This window comes from Limulus polyphemus, unplaced genomic scaffold (assembly GCF_000517525.1).
Source record: "Limulus polyphemus unplaced genomic scaffold, Limulus_polyphemus-2.1.2 Scaffold5192, whole genome shotgun sequence".
Classification (NCBI taxonomy): domain Eukaryota; kingdom Metazoa; phylum Arthropoda; class Merostomata; order Xiphosura; family Limulidae; genus Limulus; species Limulus polyphemus.
The window spans coordinates 9,983-32,737 of record NW_013670802.1 but is presented as its reverse complement, the minus strand read 5'-3'; the positions used below and the strand labels follow the sequence as shown (position 1 = coordinate 32,737).

Below are 22,755 nucleotides of genomic sequence, written 5' to 3'. Positions count from 1 at the left end.
TTATGCAAGCAAGAGAATGAATAAAAGTAATGGGTAAAATTGGGGACTAGTGTACATTCAAAAGAAATATCACAATTTAAATATTTAAGGTAACAGTATATAATGGTAAATTTATAATACATTGTGTGTTACCATAATTATAAAGTATGAGGACATTAAAAGTTTTGAATTTAATACATGGTAAAACAACAATACTTTTTATACAGAAAATCATTCCTTTTAAAATTTAACTTGCACTGTTAGTGATAAAGCACAAACATACTGGAACTTCAACAACTTATGATTTATTATCAGCATTAAAGTATGGATACATCATGTTATTGTTGAATATCTTTTTAACAATATCTCCAAACCTTACCCTGAGTAACCTGTAGTTAATAACTGCAAGTGGGGACTTTGAAGATGGTATAAAAGGACAATCTTTTAGTATTCTGTGTTCTAGTATTCACATAAAATAAAGCCTATTAAATATATTTCACAGAAAAAGTATTTCACTATTAACTTTAGAAAACTCAAGACAAATATAGTCAATTTGATAAAGATCATAAGTGTTTCTCATTTAAACATTATGCATTGTTTTATACTCATCATATTTATTGAATATTGATTCTTCACTAGGAGATCATAGCACCAGAAAATCTAATTTAAAACACTGGATTTTGTAGAGCACATTCTGCTTAATAATTTCACTTTTTTTTATAAATTACCTGTATTATTTCTTTGGTAACTTTGTAATTTACTTCTTCATATTGAACACCTATCTATATTACAGGTGATAAACTCTTAATACATATGTGTAAGAACATAAAATATTGATGTTTTTCTTTACATATGATAGTTGAGAACTTCAACGGTATTGTTCATTTAATTGTTTTATTTGAGTACTGATATAATATTATTTTATTAGGAGAATTGATGAAAAAAGTTCTATGCACTATAACTAGTATAATAACTAAAGAATGTTATGGGTACTGTATGTGGCCTTAGACACACCAGAAAGTTTTTTTAATCAAGCTTTGGTGTAAAGACATATTTTATATCTAGACAAAATGCTTTCTTTGTTTCTTACTTGTGATCAAAACCTGCTACACTAACAGTTCACAAGTAATCAGTAATTAATTTTGTTCTTCAGAATACCCTTGTTTGAAGAACGTTTGAAGAAGAAGAGATACAGTATTTTGTTTTGGTTAATAAACAGGTAAATTATTTAATATGTTAATTTTTGTGATGATGTTACAAGATAAGAAGCATTAATATGCAGAATACTGTACCTTAATCCCAATTAGATTGATTGTAGGATTGTAGAATGTATAGGTAAATCACATATTTGTACATGGAAATTTGTAATACAGCTCATGTACAAATTACTTGAAGTTTCATTGCCATTGAAGCATGTTAGAAACTAAATGTGGATCTGTTTTATTGTGATGAAACAAAGGAACTACTTTATAAACAATGATCAAAAATACCAACAACCATAGAATTTACAGATTTTGTTTTAACACAGTAGTTTTATACAACATTTTACCCTGCAAGTTTTCAAATTGTGCTCTATCTTCTAGAGCTTGACTTTAATGCACAGGGCAATTGATCATGCTTAAACCTCTATCTGCCATTGGCAAAAAAGTGACACCAGCAAAAAATGTAGAAATAGGTTACTGGGAGCTCAAGTGTTACAGTGAAGACAAGAGCATTAAAATGATTAAGTAAATTCCAGGTTTTCATTCAGTCTCATTTTGGGTCTGGTCTACAGCTCCTTCCTAATCGTGCACTACATGAAGAAATAATTATTGATACATAAAGAATTCACAGTTTTTAAATTTGCAAACAGGTTTCAAACTCTTAATAATAAAATATAAACAAGTAAAAACTATATGAAACAACAAGATACAAGTATTTGTGTTTTGGGAGAGAATTGTGCATCTAGTGCACAGAATGCAACTTTTATAAATCTGTTAGTTGTACAGTTTGTTATGAAGCTAAATTTATAGTTAAAATGATAAAGATGCAGTTTCCATCCACACAAGTTACCACTGGAATGTGGTGCAAGTTTCTGGCATTCCTGCATAACTTTACTAGTACGCCAATAGAATTGTATAATGTATAGGTAAATGGCAATTCAAATCAGATCAACTTACTTCTGAAATGCTGAAATCTTTTCCTTGTTGACTTGCCCACATGTGTCAACAACTATGTGATTCAAAGTTCGTAATGTCCCTGTTACAGTGCCTACCATGCATCCACTCTTCCACCTTCCACTTGATTTATTGTACATGTAAGAAGATCATATATAAGCTGTGCATTCTTCCATAATTTAGATTTTCTTATTGACAGCTGAATTCTATTCTCAACATTAACTACTGCTGCTGCTTATGTTTCTGCCAATATTGGAAATTTTATACCTTGTCTGGAGGCTTTACACATGAATTTTTACTCTAGCATGCAGAAACATTCTGTAGTGGCATTGTCAGCCCTTATTGATCAACCTATTCTGATTATTATTTCTGAATTGTATGTCAGTGACCTTGTCAGGTTTTACGTTCATATACATGCTCACCTACAGAATGCTAGCCCTTTTCTCATGATGATATGAGTGAAAAAGAAAGACAAAATATATATTTTGCTCAGGCCTATTCATCTTCATAGTTGAAGAGAAGGATTTCTCAACTAGTCCTAATTTCTGTTAGTTGTTCCTATCAAATTGACCAACAAGTAATGTTCATTTTTATGCCTTCATTACTTCATCTACTTTTCATTGACATCCTTACTTCTGCTCATTTCATTAGAATGTACTACGTTGCTAAATGTGGGTTTAGGAAATGTGAATCTTCTTGACTCACTCAACTACTCATTTCTGTGTCAAACAATTCACCCATCTTGTCTGTTGAGGGGAGAAGAATCATTTCAGATTATTAGTTCATCTGTGAGACCCTTGCTTTGTAGTCCTTGGGTTTGACAGATCTTTCCATCTAGTCTAAATGTCTTTTTTTTATCTGTCTGATCCAGTTGCTTCCAAATTCTTGACCAGGAAATCTAAAACCGCCTTCAGAAAAGAGCATTCAAATCCATTTATTTAACTTCTTCAGGTTTTAACTCTCATCTCTGTGTGTTCTGAGGAAATCTGGAGCTTAAAGACTTGTCTCAATTAACCTTTTCCTGGAGACATTTTATTTTCTATTGGAATACATGAGGTTGTAACAAAAGTTTCTTATTCACAGCCTATGGATGATGTTCATGAATATACAGGATGCTTGTCTTTAATATCACTATTCATCTACCATCCTATCCTGTCAACTGCTTCTGTCAACTTGTATAGTTTTGCTGGATTTTCTTTACATTCACTAGACATTGACTTTTACTTTTACATGAATATTTGACTTCTTGTAATGCTTTCGCCCATTCAGTCTCCTACACATACTCAGTTAACTGCCTATTTGGGCATATCTCTTGTAACTGATTCAGTTACAACTCTACATTTCATTAAGTGGAAACACAGGATTTGGTACATCAGGGATTTTTGGATCCACACATTTCAAGGAACACTTCAACCAGCTCCTATGGCACTGCAAATATTTGCCTCACATATTCATATTCTTCTGTCTTTCACATCACCACCAAAGATGTCTCTTTCACTCTAGGGACAATGGCTTCACTTCACAAAGTCATTCCCATGGGACTCTCGTACATGTGATACTTCTATTGGAATCTTATTTCTCAGTGCTATATATCTTCAGTCCACTACTCTCAGTTACTTTCAGTTTTGATTCAAATGGAAGTTTACTGCTGCATGTTCCCCTCTTTCTTCTACTTCATAAAGATCTGCATCTTTTCACATATGTCTATCTTGAGGCTGGGGTGCTATCTTGGGGAAACCAAATACCTTCTCTCTTCATGACTTAACATCTCATGTCAATCTTTGGGCAGTTCAGTATGCTTGTTGAACGTTCCTACTCTTACTACATTATTATTGTACCTTAGTTTTAAAGATTTCTACAATGATTTTTTAGCGCGAATCAAAGAGGAACTTGATTTTGCAGTCTTTGTTTTACTGCATTCTCTCTATCTTTGGCTCTATTCACATAATGCTTATCATCTCTGAAGCTGTCTTGTGTTTGGTCTTTTGCACATTTTTCTCATATATTTCCTACAGAATGGATCCTTCACCCTTCAGTTTTTAATTGGTTGTGCCAATAGCCTGGATCAATCTCTTATCAATGTACTTGTAATGGTGAACAAACATATTCTTCCATGTTACTGGTCCTCAGTTTCAGACCCTGCTTCTCTTGAAGTAGATACTTTGAGCTAAGTTTTTAAAAAAAAAATGTTCACCTCTTCATCTTTTTTCCTCAGGAATTGGCCAATATCAATTCATCAAAATGCTGAGTTCTCATTATTGGTCCACACTGGCTGGCTCTACCATGGGTTCTCCTGCTGCATCATATATATCTCAATGGGATTCCATTTCACAACCTCTTTGGAAATGTTTTCTATGCCAGCTTCAAACATCCATTTTCCACATCAACATTCATAACCTACAGCTTTGCAACTGGCTTTATGCAGTCTATTAGAGAAATTGTATTTTCTTTTCAAGTAGTTTGAGCATTCTCACATTCTTACCAATGTTAATTTTTAGCAGTCTCCCAATCTCACTGGGCAATATTGAGGAGTTGGTGTCTCTGAAATTCAGTTTCTTGTCTTTTTGTCAAGTTCATCAACAGATTGCCTCATTTTTCTTATTCTTATTTCATGACTTGTGGCTCATCTGCTTTTTCTTTTGCTGACTTCAGAGCTGCCTCTCTGCCACCTCTAAATGCCATAGAAGCCATCTTTATCTCTCATCCTTACTTTTTCACTGATATTACTTTACCTCTAGACACTTTCCCTTAGTGGGATTTAGGTCACGTCTTATGATGTCTTACTTCTCATTTTGAATCATTAGTGACTTGCTTACCCTAACAAAGAGGTTTTTTCTTCTACTCACTTCAGGTAGAAGAGTGTTTCTTGATTTTTTTTGTAGGAAAGCTTTTTATTTTATTTATTTTTACAACTGGCAAAAATAAGAACTTATATAATATATTTTTAAAATCTGACATATCTATCAAATTCACCATTTATAAATGTCTGTACCCCATTACAGACTGCAATGTGGACAAATCAAAATACATTTTTAAAGATATGTATACCTGACATTGCTATCCCTTAAGATTTTTAATTCTGTTTCCTGCTTCTCCAAGACAGGTGGAATTTATAGCAGTGAGGTTTTCTCTATTAAATGCTCATTTAGCCCGTGGGTCCACAGTTATATTGTATATGGTGATCTGAGTATTTCTGTTCCAACCTAACACCCCACTAGTGTTTGGGTTTGAGAAGTTATTTCAGTAAAACAAAAGTGTCTTCTGTTGTAGGACATTGATGTTTATATGGTTTATTACAGTTGGGTCTTTTACAGGCTCTTATATACCCATGTGTTTGTTCTTATTTCACCTATGCATAATTTACAATCCTCCTCGTAGGAAATTCTGTATTTATATGGATTAGTCTAGTCAGGACTCTCACATGACATTTAAACCTCTATGTCTGACCTAGACACAAATCCACCCTTTGTGCTAGTGCTGCATGAAAGGGTGGTGCCCTCTGGAAGTGCAAGTGAATGCCATCTGGTTACTGATGATGCCTCATTGGGTACCTTTCCCACATCTGCCTGCTGTCTTTGCATGGCATTAAAGATATCTGAGGTGTGACACCAATTTTCAGTAGATGTCTCATAGCTCCAAACTGGATAAGAAACATCTGTGCATTTATTTGTGTTTTCTCTTTTCTTTTCTTGATCCCATTGCACTGTCCTCAAGTTGTTAAGCCTCATCCTAGGCACATCTTGGGCTTTTCTTCGATTCTCTCTGAGCACACACTGATTTGTCCAATTTTTTAACTTGCTACTACTCATTGGTCCTTTTATATATGAATGAGGAGGGGCTAATGCTCCAGGAGTATATCCTATAATAATTTTTTACTGGGCTGCTCCATTGAGAACTTTCCTACACAGAAGCAAGGCACAGTATTACTCCTATCTGTTTATGACATAACCTGTACTCCCACTGTTATCTCCACAGGTAAACATATTACAGCACTAACAAACTCCTTTTTTTTTGCATGAATTAAAAAGTGTCCATGACAAAGAGATACTCTGCTGAGAAAAGTTTAATTTCTTCTGTTTGTCCTTAGGTACAGTCTTTATATACGGTTGGTCCCCTTCAATCATTATGTCTTGAATCCAGTTCTTCAAATGTTTCTGTTTCTGTATACTACTTGGACTATACTTGACCACATTTTTGGAGCTGTCTTTTTTATAATGAAAGTGAATTTTAAGTACGTATTTATGGTCAATCTGAAATACATTCCCACCACCTCTTCATGATTGAATGATATATGGTTTTCCATCATGACTGCAACTTATAAGTCTGAATTATCCTGGGAAAGCAGAGCTTATGTAAATTGCTCTGATGAGTTTGCAATAAATCATGTGGAAGTCTCTCCAAGAGTGGAGAATTATGGGTAATAATTATGCATCAAATACATTCAGAACTCTGAGTTATATGGTTGTTGACAGAGCAACACAACAAGGAAAGGCTTTTAGTGTTTCTGAAGTAAGTACCCATTTGGAAATTGTTTAACCATAAAAGTGTAATAATATAAGCCACGAAAGAAAATATATTAAAAATAAGTTTACAAAATGATCACAACAAAAGATTGTTCAATGGATAAACAACAATAATGCAACTGCTTATTACAAATTAGGATGTAGGAAAGGACTTAAAAGTAGTTAAACCTACTTAAACTTGCTAATAACGCTTTGTCACATACCCTTAATTTATCCATTTTGAAACTTTTGACTTTCATGCACTGGAGTCGTTAATGAATCTAGGATAGTCATTGATAGTTATTATCATGGTTTTTACATTGTTTGTGTGAATGCATATCGCATAACTTATTGCTCTGTTTATATTTTATTACACCTACCATACAAAGTCCATTGTGAACTTTTGTCTTCCCCCTCCACTTGAGAGAATAAATTAGGCTTGCGGTGAGGCTTAGCAAGTACAATACACAAGTTCAAATAAATTTTGTAACAATGTAATTACTAGAAATCATTGTTTTTCTATATATTTTTTATTAATTGTGTTACGTGTTAAGAAAAATAACTAAAAATTATGCATTTATAAGTAAATGGTAATAATATGTATATATACATTTTCATAAGCACTTACACACTTTGTACTCCAATACTGCTAAATTCTGACCACCCCAGAAAGATAACTAATGTCCAAATACCTACCAAGTTTATTGTATTAGCCCAGACTTTCTACAGAGCCATATCAGAAACATTTTCTCCCACTTTTATTACTTTAGACAATTCTCGTTGCAACCACTATACTCTAAACAAGACAATAAATCCCTTCCCACTGTGTTCTCACTGCCAAGATTACAATAAACTCTGTGAGAAAGTTCTGATAATTGTGCTGCACAAACTTATTTCCTACCAACAGTATTGTATTATGGGGTCACATAAACAAGTCTAATGGCAGGAGTGGTGATTCATTGTTTTATGATCAGCAGGTTTCTACTTCAGCTGCTAACAGTAAAATAAACCTAGAAAACAGATGTGAAAATTACAAGCAGAAACTCTCAGGAGAAGTACTTTGGAACTTCATCATCAATACTAAAGAAGATAGAACAGTACTACTCACTTTATTTTGCATTTTTCAACCTTTAAAGTTTTATGGTGATTACAAGGGCAGTCAAATTGACTGATCCAATATAGAATAAGGCTAAAGAAAATAACAGATAAAATATAAAGTTTTTCCGGAAAAAACATTTGATATTTATTAAGGAGATTTTTGAGATTATGCAAATGAAATTTGAATATTTTCAGAAGGAGATAAGTATTTTTAATCTTAATATGAAATTCACTTTGCACTCAGAGAAGTCAACACTCTTACTCCATATATTCACCTACACATTTTTAGTTAAAATACTTAATTTAAAATCCTGTCTTTTTGTCTACAAAAGACTTGTAATAGTTACTAATATTTTTGAAAACTTTTATGAAGATACACAATGCATGTTAAAAGTTATAGAATGGAAACTCTAATGGTCACTTTGACATCACCTGATCAGTGTAATCCACCTTTTCAGTAGCAAAAGAGTTAAAAACAAGAAATTTAGCACTTACACCTGACCTTTTGTTTTCTTTCTATTGGCCTTTGAAGAACCCTAACCTTACCTTTTTTTAACAATTGTAGTAGCACAGAAAATAATTTTTATTTATTTCAAATATGCACTTAAGAACACAAAATAATAATATGCATAAAGCTTACTATGTCCTATAACTATCACAATTTAATTGGCTTTCTTACTAAAGTATTAGTGCCTTAGGATAATTCACTTAAATGATGTGAACTTCGCAATAGTAACAATAAATCTGTAGGCTGAATAATTGAAATACTGTCATCAGAATGAATTATTCTTATTTGGAAATTAGTAAATCAAAACATTTTCTCTCTATCGGTTATAAATCATCCAGGATCAAACATAAGAAAGAGAATTTTGTGAAAGACAGGATATGATAGGAGGGCATGGCAAATGAGTTTGACATTCTCATTTATATCTTCATAAACCAAAATGAATGGAGGCTATAAAATTGGACTGTACTTTGGTAATATATGTACTATAGATGTGTAATTTATGTTAAACCCAAAATGTCATGTAGAGGAAATTAAAAAATTGAAAATGGGCAATTCAGAGCAAATAAGTGTCACAGAAAGTGAAGTGTGAGAATTTATTTAAATATTTCCTTTTGAAATTAAAAAATTAAAACATATATTTGATTTATTAACTACATTATGATGCCAAAGTTATTGATATACACTGATGATAAATTAGTTTAATTGAATTTTGAAAGTAATTCAGTAAAAATGTTGTTATATTTGCATTTTAACCGATCCACATTCAGAGGGTTAATAAGAGAGCTAGTGTATAGATTACAATCAAATATGATATCTTTCAACATGCTGCATACCTACAGACAGACCTCTGATCCAGTTCAATACCTTTGATGCACATAATTAACAAAAAACATTTAGAGTGATTTATATTAGTAAATCAAAAGAAATTATTATCACTGAGTCAACAACAACACAAATGTTGAGTGTTGACTAGTAGAACACATTGATAACTTACCAAGATTCCTTCCAGTATTCAATCATGAAGTTTATTTCATTTATAATGTTTTTCAAAGATTCTTGTGTATCCTTGAGTCTATGAGTACCACAGATTGTGAATCACAGGTCTATATCATGCTTATTCTAAAATTATTATCATTGCATAAGGTGGCCAAATCTGATATTAGGTAGGAGATAAAGTGGCCTGTAATTGTATGACAGAATATCGTACTTACTGTATAAGAACTATTAAATGTGAATGACAACATTAAACATGCTAAATATATCTGACTTATTCTAGTTTGAGTTCAAAAGAACATTTATTTTGAATAGCTATTTCATAATTGTTGTAAAAATAATGATATCTAAATAGCCATTTAACTTTAGGTTAGCAATTGAAAGTAAAGTAGCAATCATGTTTGTTGAATTCTATGTTGAGCTATGTTTATTGATTATATGTTAATATGCACTGTTTCTATATTTCAGACTGCTGATGAACAAAGCACTTTTTTGTCATTTAGAGAAGCGAGGCATACAGGTAGGAGATGATATACCAGAAAATATGAAAAGCAGTAACTAAATTATGTATTTTTGAAGTTAAAACCAAAAAAATGTTTTTAATTAACTTCAGTATAAAGAAATATAATACCTTTTAGATGCACACTATATTCCAATGTTTAATAAACCATTAAAAAACTAGTTTATTTCAGGTCACTGAGATAAAAAAAACAGGAAATTCTTATATGATATACAATTGACAAGGAACATTTTTGACATAATCATTTTCATTTAAGTTTTTAAACTCTGGAATAATAAAAAAAATATAGCTACAGACTTTAACTTTGTTATGCATTTGTAATTAACCCTATCCAGACAGTTGAGCACTTTTCAGCACACCAGCATATCAAATTTCAAAATGTAAATAAAGTCAAATAATAATTATAATTATTTTTCAACAATATTTTTACTCAAAAATATTTTATAATTGATATTTTGTCATTTTGTAACATTTAGTTAAATTTTCAAAGAAAAATAAAAAAATTGTTCAAACTTACATTTTTGCACAGCTCCGCGGAGTTTTGCCTGTAAACAACACCCTTATTGATTTTGGAGAATTTTTTTTATCGATCCTAAATGATATGTTTATATTTCATGAAAACTATCATCACTTGAAAATATAGTTCTCATGGTTTTGTTTCTCATGTGATTTTCCTTCTCTTTCTTGGATTTTATTTGTGAAGTTACTTGTTCCCACCCTTTTATGACCCCCAAGTACTAAAGAAGCTCAGTTTTGAAAAATAGTTTAAGGCAAAGTCTGAATGTCGTTGAATAGAGCAGATTATAAACTATTTATGTCAATGTAGAGTGAAGGAACTGGTGTGAGAAGTAATTTATGACTTTATCACGAGAAATTAAGTTTCCAGATACAAGCAGTCCATAAGTTTGCCAGTTATAAGCAGACTTACACACTCAGGCTTTTGTCAATTAATGGTTTAGATTTGAAATATCAGGAGTATACAGTCAGTTGGAACTTGCACAGAATGCTATTTCAAGAAAATCTACAAGAGTGTCAAGGAAACAAGAGTCAAATAATGGTTTAAGATTAATGTTAAGTTTATCATATTCCAACAATGCACATAGATAAAATAAGTTATAATCTATTTAAAAGAAAGTGCATTTGTTAGATATCAATAGATTTTGGCCAAGAACATTGCTAACCATTTTGAAAGGTCAGGACATCAATCACCAATACATCTTTCATCAGTATCTGTAGTGTTTTTTACCATTAGATTTATAGTTGGAAGTGGTCGCTACAACAAGTGTCAAAATACAGTATCAAAAAAGTATGTTTAATGAATATCAGTCAAGTTTAAACTGATTGGATATATAAAGTGGATCTTCTTAATCAGCATTTTAAAGAATTCTCAGAAGAAAGGAAGTATTTAAAAAGTTTTTCAAACAAAGGTCTCTCAAAACATTTGAAATTTTGCAACCTAAAAATGATAGAAAAACAGATTACACTATATGAGGTTTTTTAAGTCAAACTAGATAGTATTTAATAAAGTTGTTCTAAGTTCCATGCAATTTGATTAAGTATTTTCACTTTGAAAAGGAAAAATCAAGGGATATCAGTGACACTCCTCCAGTTTGGAAAAGGTTAATTCAACTTAAGCCTGAAATATGTATATATTGTATTAGTAAAAACATGTATATTAACAAATGGGGCATGAGTGGAAATTTAAAAATCATTAAGAATTTTAAAACCCTGATACTTTTTGTTACAAGCACTTCTTGTGATTTACCTATCATTAACCCATTGTCTCCGGATGCTCTAACTGCTCACAGAATTTTTGCAAACAATACACTGTAAACAGCACACTTGCATCCAACTGCCAGAGGTTGACCAACCCTATACAGTGAATCAGCAGTGGTGGTTACCACAGTTGTATCCAGAGCTTTAAATCATCGACTCTTTTTCATCAAAGGCCACACAGATTGGTTCAGTTACTTTAGAACACAATTTGAGAAGATGAATTATTCTTCCTGCACTGTTATTACAATACAGTCTGTGATAATTTCATTTTAAAATCACCACTATAACTGTTTGTTACCACAGTTGTATCCCAAACTTTAAATACTTGTCTCTTTTATTTTCTCAAAGTCAACAAAGGCTGGTTCAATTACTTTAGAACACAATTGCCAAGACAAATTATTCTTCCCTACTCTGTTATTACAATACGGTTTTTGATCATTTCACTTTAAAAATTGCTACTATTTGCTCTTTATGGCTAAACTCACAATCCCACAGTCTAGATCTGTCTATCAAACTACATTTTTGATGAGTATTTATACCCTGACAGAGGTCTAGAACATTCTACACACTACTAGATATTATGATTCAATAATACTCAATTAAAACAATGATAAAAACTCAGAAGGTTCTAGTAACATGATGCAATAATATAACAATCACCAATTCATAACTATTGAACTACAGAACATGTGATTTGCAAACAGTTATGTAAACAAGCTTGCAATAAATTATCACTTCTAAAAATAACTAAATTTAACACTTGTGCTATACATATAACTAAATCATAACTTTTGCATTAAACTTGAACAGATACATATCTAAAACGATAAGCCCCTCTTCGAGAAAAATATTTAAACACATTTTTTTATACTATATACAAAGATTGTTTTCAGCTCATCTACAAAGCCTACTCATACAGTCTGCATCAACATTTGCAGTCCCTTTGCTGGCCTTAATGCAGAACCAGTAGTTCTGGATGTACAATATCCACCTCATGGTCCTTGCACTGTTGATTTTGCACATGCAAAGGGCTGATGGTCTGTCTGGATGATGAACTCCTTCCCATAGAGATAGTTCTGGAATCTCCAGGTGGCAAATATGATGACCAGATACTCTCGTTCAATCACAGAATAGTTCAACAGCTTTTTACAGACATACATTATGGGAAAGAGTCTGTCTTCATGTTCTTGCAGAAGTACTGCTCCAATGCCAACATCTGATGCAGCAGCCTGAACAATGAATGATTTGTTGAAGTCCGGTATTCTAAGAATTAGCAAACTTCCTAACATGTTCGCCAACTCCTGGAATGCCATCTGCTGTGGTTGTTCCCACTTCACCTTGTTAGGTTGGCCTTTCTTGGTCAGGTCTGTCAATGGTGCAGTGACTTCAGCATAGTTTGGGATGAACTTCCTATAGTATCTCACTAACTCCAGGAAGGATCTGACTTGCTGCTTGGTTGTTCGGGCTGGTGCATCTTATATATGAGTTAGTTTCTCCTCTTCAATGGCTATCTGTCAGTCACCAACAAAGTCCAGAAAGAGTCGTGTATATCTAACAGGAAGTGTGGTGGCTCTTTATACAAGGGAGAAATGTTGGGATTGAAGATGGAAAATGGTAGACAAGAGGTTTAATCTTATACAGCTTACAATTAGATCTTTCAAGTTTATAAAGTTTTTAATAGGGGATTGTTATAGGCCACCTGATCAGACAGATGAAGCCAAAGAGTGATGTGCAGCAGACTTGGAGAAATTATAAAAATAAATTGCTTTTAATTAAAGGTAGGCATGTTCCTAAAAAGTGGAAAAGAAAATAAAGACATTCAAATGTAATTGGCTTACTAACAACATAACAAAACCAGGGATAAATTTATTGAAAGATAAGTTGGAAAACTTAAAGAACCATAGGAAAGCAAGGTATTTGATTAGAAAGAAATTTTGAAAGGACTTATGTGAAATAACTTGTTGATAAATGTTAAAACTAACAGCATGATTTTATGTTAAAACTAAGCAAAATATGAAATGGGGATTGGGCCCTTAAAGGATGCTTATGGTAAGGTTTTTGTTGAAGACTATGAAATTGTTGAGCTTCTAAATGTTTTGTTTTCTTTCTTTTTTCACAAGAGAAGATGCTAGTAATATCTCTGACCCTAAGCATTCTATGGTAAATATTTAAAATGACATTAGTCATGCAAATATTTATCTGGCGATTGTAAGTAAAAATATTGAGAGATTAAACATAAGGCACCAGGACCTGTCAGTTTGTTTCCAGGGATTTAAAGAAGATCAGAGATAAGATATACAAACTTCTCTCTCTAATTGTTGGTACAGATAAATAGACAGTGACCATTAGAGAATTGCTAATGTTACTTCTATTTTCAGAGGAGGTGGTAAGAGTTAACATGGGAAATTTTAGGCCAGTTAGTCAGACTTCTGTAGTGCAAAAAATTCTATAGATAAAACAAGCATTTCATAATCATTTAGCTAAAAATATAGGAATTCCTAAATGAATTCACCAAAGGAAATCTTGCTTTACTAATCTGTTGTCTCTTTTTAATGATAATATTTGTTATCTGGATGAAGAAAAGAGTGTCGACTTAGTGTACTTAAGTTTTCACAAAGTATTTGATAAAGTGCCATACAAAAGATTAGCTACAAAAATCATATCAGGAAGGTTGGGGAAAAACTAATTAATTGAATTTTATGGTGATTTGATGAGTTATTATTAATTGTGTCCAGTTACACTGAACCCTTATTATAAGTGAAGTAATTCAGGGGTCTGTGCTTTTTCATATTCACATTAATGATATTGATCAGGACATAATTAGTAAAAATTGCTGATGACATGAGTAGAAAAAGATAGGCTGGGCTTTAGATAAAACAAGGATGTGCAAGGACAACCTTGTCTGAATGTTATGCTATGATAAACATTTCTTATCCTAAATAGAAGTAAGACTAATACATGAATATGTACATGCCTAAATCTAAGTTAGTAGCTGGGCTGCTACAGAGCAAGGAAATCCAACATTTTAAGTAAAACTGAAACACACTTTAGTTCTTGTAAAAATTTATAATAGGCAAACTATTCAATTAGGATCAAGGATGCATATGAACTGTGTTTATTTAATAATATTGCAGGTACAGGATGGAAAAAGATTCCTTCTTCAGAATCTCTATGTGTTCATCAGAAATAATATACTGGATTATTTGTTGGGCATTTGTTTTTTAAACCTTGGTAGTCAAATATCAAAATACACTGTAGTAATGTTTCTGAATGCTAACTAGGAAAATGCAGAAAATTGAAGATCAGGAGTGCCAAAATAGTAAACCATGCTTCTTTAGAATGAGACAAGCTGAAAAACCCAACACTATTTTTTTTTTATTACTCATTATCTTAAGTGATCCAAAATACAGCAACAGGTTTAAAGGGTAATTATTCTAATATTAATCTTAAACTATCATTAAATAGACTAGAACTGAAAAATTAAAAACATGCATTAAATGATATAAAAGCTAGTGCTACCAAGTTTTCACGTGCATGAATTTCTGTCTTTAAGAAAGCTTTGGAATAAGTATGTGATAGATTTTGTTTCAAAGGAAAGAACCAGAAAAAAGAGGCATTAACAGTTACAACAATGCTGTTTTAGAAAAATCACTTGTGAAAGTAGCTGTTAATGTTCTTTATCCTCTGCTACAAGTGAAAAACTTAACCAGTTATGTCATATTTGGTAATAACAAGAAAGCTTTATTAAATCAAGAAACTCCAACACCAGCTTATAAGCTGGCTAATATGTTGATACATAGTATATCCTTGTCATTTTATTCTGATGAAAAAGATAACCTTACATCAGTACATGTTTTTTTAAGTTGGTGAAATAGTGGAAAGCAAAGTAATCATAACAACAGCATTATATTCATTTTCAGATGGAAAACTAGAATGATACAGGCCTGCTTTATTGAAACAGCTACCTATGTATGTCAATAAAAGAAGGAATATGTGAGAAATTAAGTTAGCATTTTTTCTTTCTTCAGATGCAAACACCTACTGCTACATACTCATTACATGACATATATTGTCACATCATTACACACACACAGGTTCTCTTAACAATAACTTACAAGTTTCCTCCTTACATTTTGTGCATTCATCTTGTCTAAACTGAAACTACAGTGTATGATATAGCTTAACAATTACATGCTTTGTACAAGGTTTTTATCATTTATTGGCTTGTGACATATTATTATGTTAATTACTGTAAACACATGACATCAAGATGGTTATTTCTCAATGGCTTGTGATGTAATTTTACATTAATTATCTTACACATTAATGAGTTACAGTATATAAATATTTAACTGCTGAGTTAACAGGTTTTTCATTAGTATCTTTTCTATTAGGTTTGATGTTTGCTGCATATAGAGATAAGGAATAATGATATTTGGTTACAAGTTTTGAAGGGATGCAACAAAAATTATCTGTTGTGAATTGGGCAGCTGAATTATTTGGAGACATTGATCAGATAGTGAAAAATTTTTAAAGATAATTTTTTAATATTCAAGGTAATCATATTCCTTACAGAAAGAAAATGTGAACTGCAAGTAAAGACTCAGGTTGGCTCACAAAGAGTTTAAGAGATAAAATTAAAGAACAGCATCATAAATTTAAGAAATTTAAATTGACTGGTATGACAGGAGATTTAGAAGATTATAGAAGATCAAGAAAGTTTATGAAACAGGAAATTAGGACATCTAAAAGGATGTATGAGAAAAGGTTGGTTGAAAATGTAAAAATTAACAATAAGGATTTCTTTAAATACATCAAGGGTAAACAAAATATTAGGATGGGGTAGGATCTTTGAGGGATGATAAAGGAAGGCTAGTATCTGATGATTATAAGATGGCTGGGTTATCAAATTTTGCTTTTTCTTTTATTTTTACAAATGAAGATTTAACCAGTATTCCACATCTTGAACAGTTGATAAATGGAAATGAGATCAAACAAGATGACTGCATTAATTCTGAGCAGATTAAGAAAAAATTGGGAAGTTTAAAAAATGACAAAGATCCTGGGCCAAATAATATTTCCCCAAGGGTTTTGAAGGAGGTTAAAGATTGGATATGTGAGCCATTACTACTATTTTTTTGTCAGTCCTTGAATAGTGGGTAACTACCAGAGGATTGGAAGTTAGCTAATGTATCTCCTCTTTTCAAGGGAGGTGATAAAATTGTCCCAGTAATTATAGATCCATTAGTCTTACATCAGATGTGGGAAAAGTTTTGAAAAGTCTGTTAAAAGATGCTTTGCAAAGTGATTTAACAAAGTTTAGAATTTCATTGGATAGTCAACATGGTTTCACTAAGGGAAAATCTCGCCTTACAAATCTTTTGACATTCTTTGAAAAGATTAATACTTATGTAGATGAGGGTAATTGTATAGATTTGGTGTATCTGGATTTTCAGAAAGCATTTAACAAGGTGCCACATAAAAGATTTATAGAAAAAAATATTTCTATAGATGTGGAGGATAAGTTAGCAAATTAGATGGAAGAAAGCAGAGGGTTTTTACAAATTGAATTCAGTCAAACTGTATTAATGTCACAAATGGGGTACCCCAGGGCTCAGTCTTAGGTACTTTGCTCTTTTTTATTTACATTAATGACAAAGATGAAGGAATGGTCAATGAATTACTTAAATTTGCAGATGATATTAAGGTCTTGGGTGTTGCTAGCTGTGAAGAGGATGTTACTAATTTAAATCATTTAGTGAGTTGGGCAAATAAATGGCAGTTGGGTTTTAATTATAATAAATGCAAGGTAATGCATGTAGGTTATCATAATTGGAATTATAAGTGTAATTTGGATGGGGAAAAACTCTAACAGTGTTATGAAGGAAAAGGATCTTGGTGTAATAGTCGATCAGTCTCTAAAGTCATTCAAGCAGGGTGCTGTTGCTAGTGGTAAGACAAATAGTATTTTAGGTTGTATATACAGAAATCTTGAAAGTCTAAAGAGATTATAATTTTATTGTACAGGTCACTGGTTAGGCCACATTTGGAAAATTGTGTTCAGTCTTGGGCTCCTAAACTTAGGAAATACATTGAATTGTTGGAAAGGGTTATTAGAATGTTGCCTGGGATGGAGGGGTTGTCATACCAGGAGAGGCCTCCCAAATTGTTTTCTCTTGAAAAAAAAAGAAGTAGAAGGTGTTTAAGATTGTAAAGGGGATTGATAGTGTTGATGCATCATCTTTTTTTCATATTTAATAGGACTAGGGGACACAAATATAAATTTTGGCTAGGTAGGAGTCATCTTCGGATCTTGCAGAGGCAGTACATTTAAGTGAGTTTAAGAGAAAGCTTGATAACTATATGAATGATATGGGCTGGATTTGAGGGTTTTTTGTTTTAATTATTTTAGTTTAGTTTAGAGGATGGAACAGCGAGATGGATCAATAGGTCCAATGTTGTCCCAAAACATTATGTTATGTTACTATCTCTTCTGCAGACATTACCATGCAGGTTTTAATCTAATTTACTGCTCAGCATGTCCAGTATGTATGAATTATCTTGTGTAACTCATCTTTATGTGTTAATAAATTGTTCTCAGTTTTGTCATTATTGAACTAACTGAAGTTTACTGTCGATGACCTAGTCATACTAAATATAGAACAAGGTTATCACAGAGATCTGATACCAAAATTTACCAATTTTGTAATGAGCAACTGAGCTACAAACCATGAACTGTGAGATACTTGTTCACTTTAGAAACTCTTGTGTTTGTTTGTCTTTTCTTTGATCACACTGTCTATAATAACGAGTCCAAATTCTCATACAAAAACCTACACAGGTAATACCATTCATATGAGGGATACCTGTAACAATGTAGATTAATTTGTCTATTAAAATCTGAAGTCAGCAAGTGTAAAGAAGAAATATGTTGTGAGGTATCTACATTTCAGTTCTAGCTTAGTGATATGGAATGATCATGCAATTCAAAGAAGAAAAATTAAATCCTCAAAGTTGACTCAGACTTAAAGATTTTTATCCTAATTGGCCATGCCAACCAAGGTAGGAAAACAACATACAGATTGTCTGCAGAAGCAGCTAAACAAAAGTAATATTTTTCCATATAAAAGAATGTGCAAATGTAAAAATAGTTGAAACTTAATGTGACCCTTCATGCTGAGCCAGAAGCAGGCTCTCAAAGAAGTCAGCACGTTGGTAAGAAGCATACTTAAGTTTTAAGTGCACAAGAAAAAATCTCCAGGAAGTTGTACTCTGAAGATAATGTATACAGAGTTATTTGTATATTGATGTATAGCCTGAAAGAAGACTAATAAACAAATTTGTATTTTGGATAAATTACGAACTGTAAAGTGTAATAATTATGAAATTTGTTCAAGGAAATTAAGGAAGGACTATTGTGCTATAATATATTATGATATAAATATTTTACATATACTTTATAGAAAGCCTGTGCTACAACATTTGCTGATAGGTATTATTCTTAACTTTGTTTAATGCAAACTGGAGTTTATTATGAGACATTTTTATTAATGTAAATAAAGTAATGACTTATATCTCCAATGTATTTTTATTGGCTCATGATTTCAATATTGCAGTTGTATGAGGAGCTATTGATAACCTACAAATTCCCTAATCCAGTTCATCATTTTATTTAAATTAATAAAATTGTTTAGGTGATAGATACCACTGCTTGATGTAGAACAATGACTTACAGACATAAGCATGGATAAAGTCATTAAAACATTTTTATATTGAGGATACTATGGAACATTCAAGGAGTTTGTAGCAATATATTATATAATCAGTTAGAGGAAATCAGAGTTAGTCAAAATTCAAAGTAAACAGTGATTGAATAAGAGACGACTTGATAACTTGTGAGGAGTTAGAAATGTCTTGTTGAGATGATATTATTTTAGAGTGAACTTGAAATTATGTACAGTGAAATAAAAATCAGGCCTAAGTAGAATCATGATTATTTTCAGATCAATTAATCTAGTTAAATAAAAAGGAGTAAACACATGAAAATGTAAACAAGATTGTGTGCATTACATTTGTATTTGTATCATCTATTAGTCCCAAAAGAATCATAGTGAAAGCCCCGTACCTAATACATTCATAAAACCTAAACAACTAGATTGAGCAATGGACATGGTTCACTTTTTTGTGCTTTTATGTAATATAATAGCTAATTTGCATAATATTCATAGTTATTATATTATGTTGGCTGAAGATAACCATCAATTCCAACCAGTCAAGTGACTATTAAATTTATATTGATCTCTTTTTCATAATGTATGGACAATGTTGTTATGGGGCATAAACTAATTTCTACCCAGTTGCTTGAATTTCCAATGGGTCAAACAACTGTTTCAAGTGTTCAATGGTTAGTCTATAACCAGACTGTCCAGACTCAAGATCAGGCATTGTATAGCCTGTTCTGAAGACCGTCCATTTTATGCAATTACATGCCTTAAAAGCTGATAGGGTTCATAAGTGCCCCATTGGTTATTCAAAGATTAGGAATTGCATATATCTCCTGTATCATTAGCCAACAGAAGTGGCTAAATTAATTTCCTTTGGTCATAAGATATGTTAAGGAGAATTGGAAAAAAACAGGCAGGTTATATTAAGATTATGGTTTTCTAAGAAATTTGCTTCTACACCAGTTGTACAAGCTAGTGATTCTGCATTCCCTAATTAAGTTATACTATCTTATATATTTATTGTTACTTTCATTAATTGTATTGGTCATACTGCTTAGTATATCAAATGTCATTACATTTTAATTTCATTTATTTTTTATTAGTATACTTTTATTATAAAGATTGTTTTGCAGTGTTAACTCAATATATGTATATAGGACTAACATAAATGTCCTAAGCTGGCAGAACCTGGTGAAATATTATTGGGATTATGACTGAAAATATTGTTAACAACGATAGTACCCAACTAATGAAAGAATGCATTCTAATCTGTATAAGTAGAAGGTTTACTTAATTAGCTATAATGATTGCCCCATTGATTTTTAATTTCACTCTTAAGTACCAAGCTTGTTCTGATCATAAGTTAATATTGAGGTAGATTTTATAGCTATTTATCATGAACTTGAGATATTGTATCAAGGTTTTCAGCATGTTATCAAATGCTCAAACTTCTTAAGTGGTTATCTATTTTTTTGTTGTTTTTTTACTTGTTTTAGAGTTAGCATTTTTAGATTTTATTTGCATTTATGTTTTTTGTTCTTTTCAATTTGATGAACGTTGTTTAAATATATGTTTAATTAAATAATTATGAACATTGTTTATATAATGCATTTTTTAATCTGTTAAGTGGTGAGATACATATAGCATGTTTGATTGTATGTATTCCAGACCTACCTATGGGTTCTAAATGAAGATAAAGACTATGAAGCTGCTTTTCAACTTGGAGCTACTGGTGTGATGACTGACTACCCATCAAAGCTCCGAAAGTACTTGGACATTAAGCAGGTAGCTCAGAGCTGATTATAGCCACTACCTAACCAAAGACCATTTTGCTTACTTCTCCAACTTCATAACATTCTTCACTTGCAAAAACAAGAGAAATTCCAACTTATTCAAGAAGTTTACACAGTTAAAAATATTTGAGAAAATTTTTTTAACAAATTTATTTGGAAATCACTTGTAATTTCATTTTTGAATTTTGATGTTAATAAGGAAACAATATTATGTAATTTCCAAGTTAACTTTTTTAAACATATTTAACATTGTATGTGTAATAGTGAAATGTAATCAAAGTGATCTATTTGTTTTTTTTAATCATGTAAGTTTAAATCTTCTCTGTAGTTTTTAAAAAGTAATGTATTAGCAACACTTGACATTGGTCCTGTAATTAAGTCATCATGATGAATGCTGCACTGATCAGAATTAGATTTAACTCAGTATTGACTTCCTATTCATTACAAGACACAACATATAATCAATTTGAATTCAAGTAATGGATAATATAGTACAAATTAAGTTTGCTCTGATTGAACAAGTGATTTGGCTCATAACAATTAGATCTATTATGAGACCTACTTACTTCACAAAACAGAAGTTTTTACATTTTATTTGATTGGTTGAGGACTATAGTTTTGAGCTGTTTGAGGTGATCATGGGATTATTCAATGTGAGCAAACATTTTTCATATTTTATCGAGATGTGTCTTCTGTCTGTTGCTTTGTTGGATCAATATCATGTATGGGGTAATGAATCTGTAAAGTATGCACTTTAAAATATCATTTTCAATTTGTGATTAAAAGAAATAGAAAACCCAAAGGTATTTTTCATAAATTTTTTAACTTGTTATTAGTTGGAGTAAGTGATATATCTTTTTTTTTTATTATTGCTAATTAGAAAGGTAGATGCCCTGTCTTACGAATATGTATCAACAAGTGATCGTTAATTATCAATAAAAATATCAGACTAATTGTTTACTTATTGGAAAATTAGCAAAAAAAAAAACATTTTTCAGTATACAAAAACATAGTGGTGGAATGATTATGTATGGTAAAATACAAGACTTTTAAGGTACTGACTTGATGGGAAAGGCCAACTAAAGATAGTTATTTCAGAATAACAAAAGAAATGAAAATTCATTAACTATAACATGTACAGGCTTTTATTATTATGGGTGAAAGTTGTTTAAGAATACTTTTGGCAGGAAAATCATAGTTACAGCTGAGCAAATAATAAATTATTAGAAGAAATATACATTCTTAACTTGTCAATTTGTGAAAACAAACTGCCTAGCTTTCATACTTCCATTAAGTTTTTAATTAGAATTGAAGCAATTGGATGTCAATCTTTTTCATGATTAGTATCATGTATGATTTCCTAAGTCTAATTACTAATTAGTACCCTTTTTCATTTATTTTTTACCATTATTAAATAGATACTGCTTAACATTAAAATAGTCATTTGATTCAAGCTTCAATTTGACTCTAGTCAAGTGGATAATGCCCCAGACTTCCATCAAGAAGACCCAAGCCACTATGAAAACAAAAAAAATACCCAAGACTCTCTTGGAGACAGTAGCAGATTATTTAGTAATTAGTATCTAATTAATGATAAAAAAATTACAATAACTAAATTAGCTAATTCTAAGTCTAGACTTGTCAAAATAGTGCTCATTCTTTTTTAAGCACCGCTCATGTTTAGACATGATTTTTCCTGTACCATT

General features: G+C 31.5%; 1 protein-coding gene across 3 annotated transcripts in view; it reads left to right on the top strand.

Annotated features, from left to right (window-relative positions):
* The window catches only part of LOC106472248 (glycerophosphodiester phosphodiesterase domain-containing protein 1-like), a 54,791-nt gene extending 32,798 nt beyond the window's left edge, over positions 1 to 21,993 (top strand). The window contains exons 3-5 of one of the 3 annotated variants that reach the window (XM_022400847.1): positions 1,133 to 1,198; positions 9,705 to 9,756; positions 20,925 to 21,993. In XM_022400847.1, the coding sequence (XP_022256555.1) occupies positions 1,133 to 1,198; positions 9,705 to 9,756; positions 20,925 to 21,056 (250 nt within the window). In that variant the 3' untranslated portion in view covers positions 21,057 to 21,993. Of the gene's footprint in view, positions 1 to 1,132; positions 1,199 to 9,704; positions 9,757 to 15,452; positions 15,977 to 16,107; positions 16,211 to 20,924 lie in introns of those variants that run through there. The other 2 variants (XM_022400848.1, XM_022400849.1) reach the window with 2 other exon arrangements.
* Positions 21,994 to 22,755: the final 762 nt, after the last annotated feature.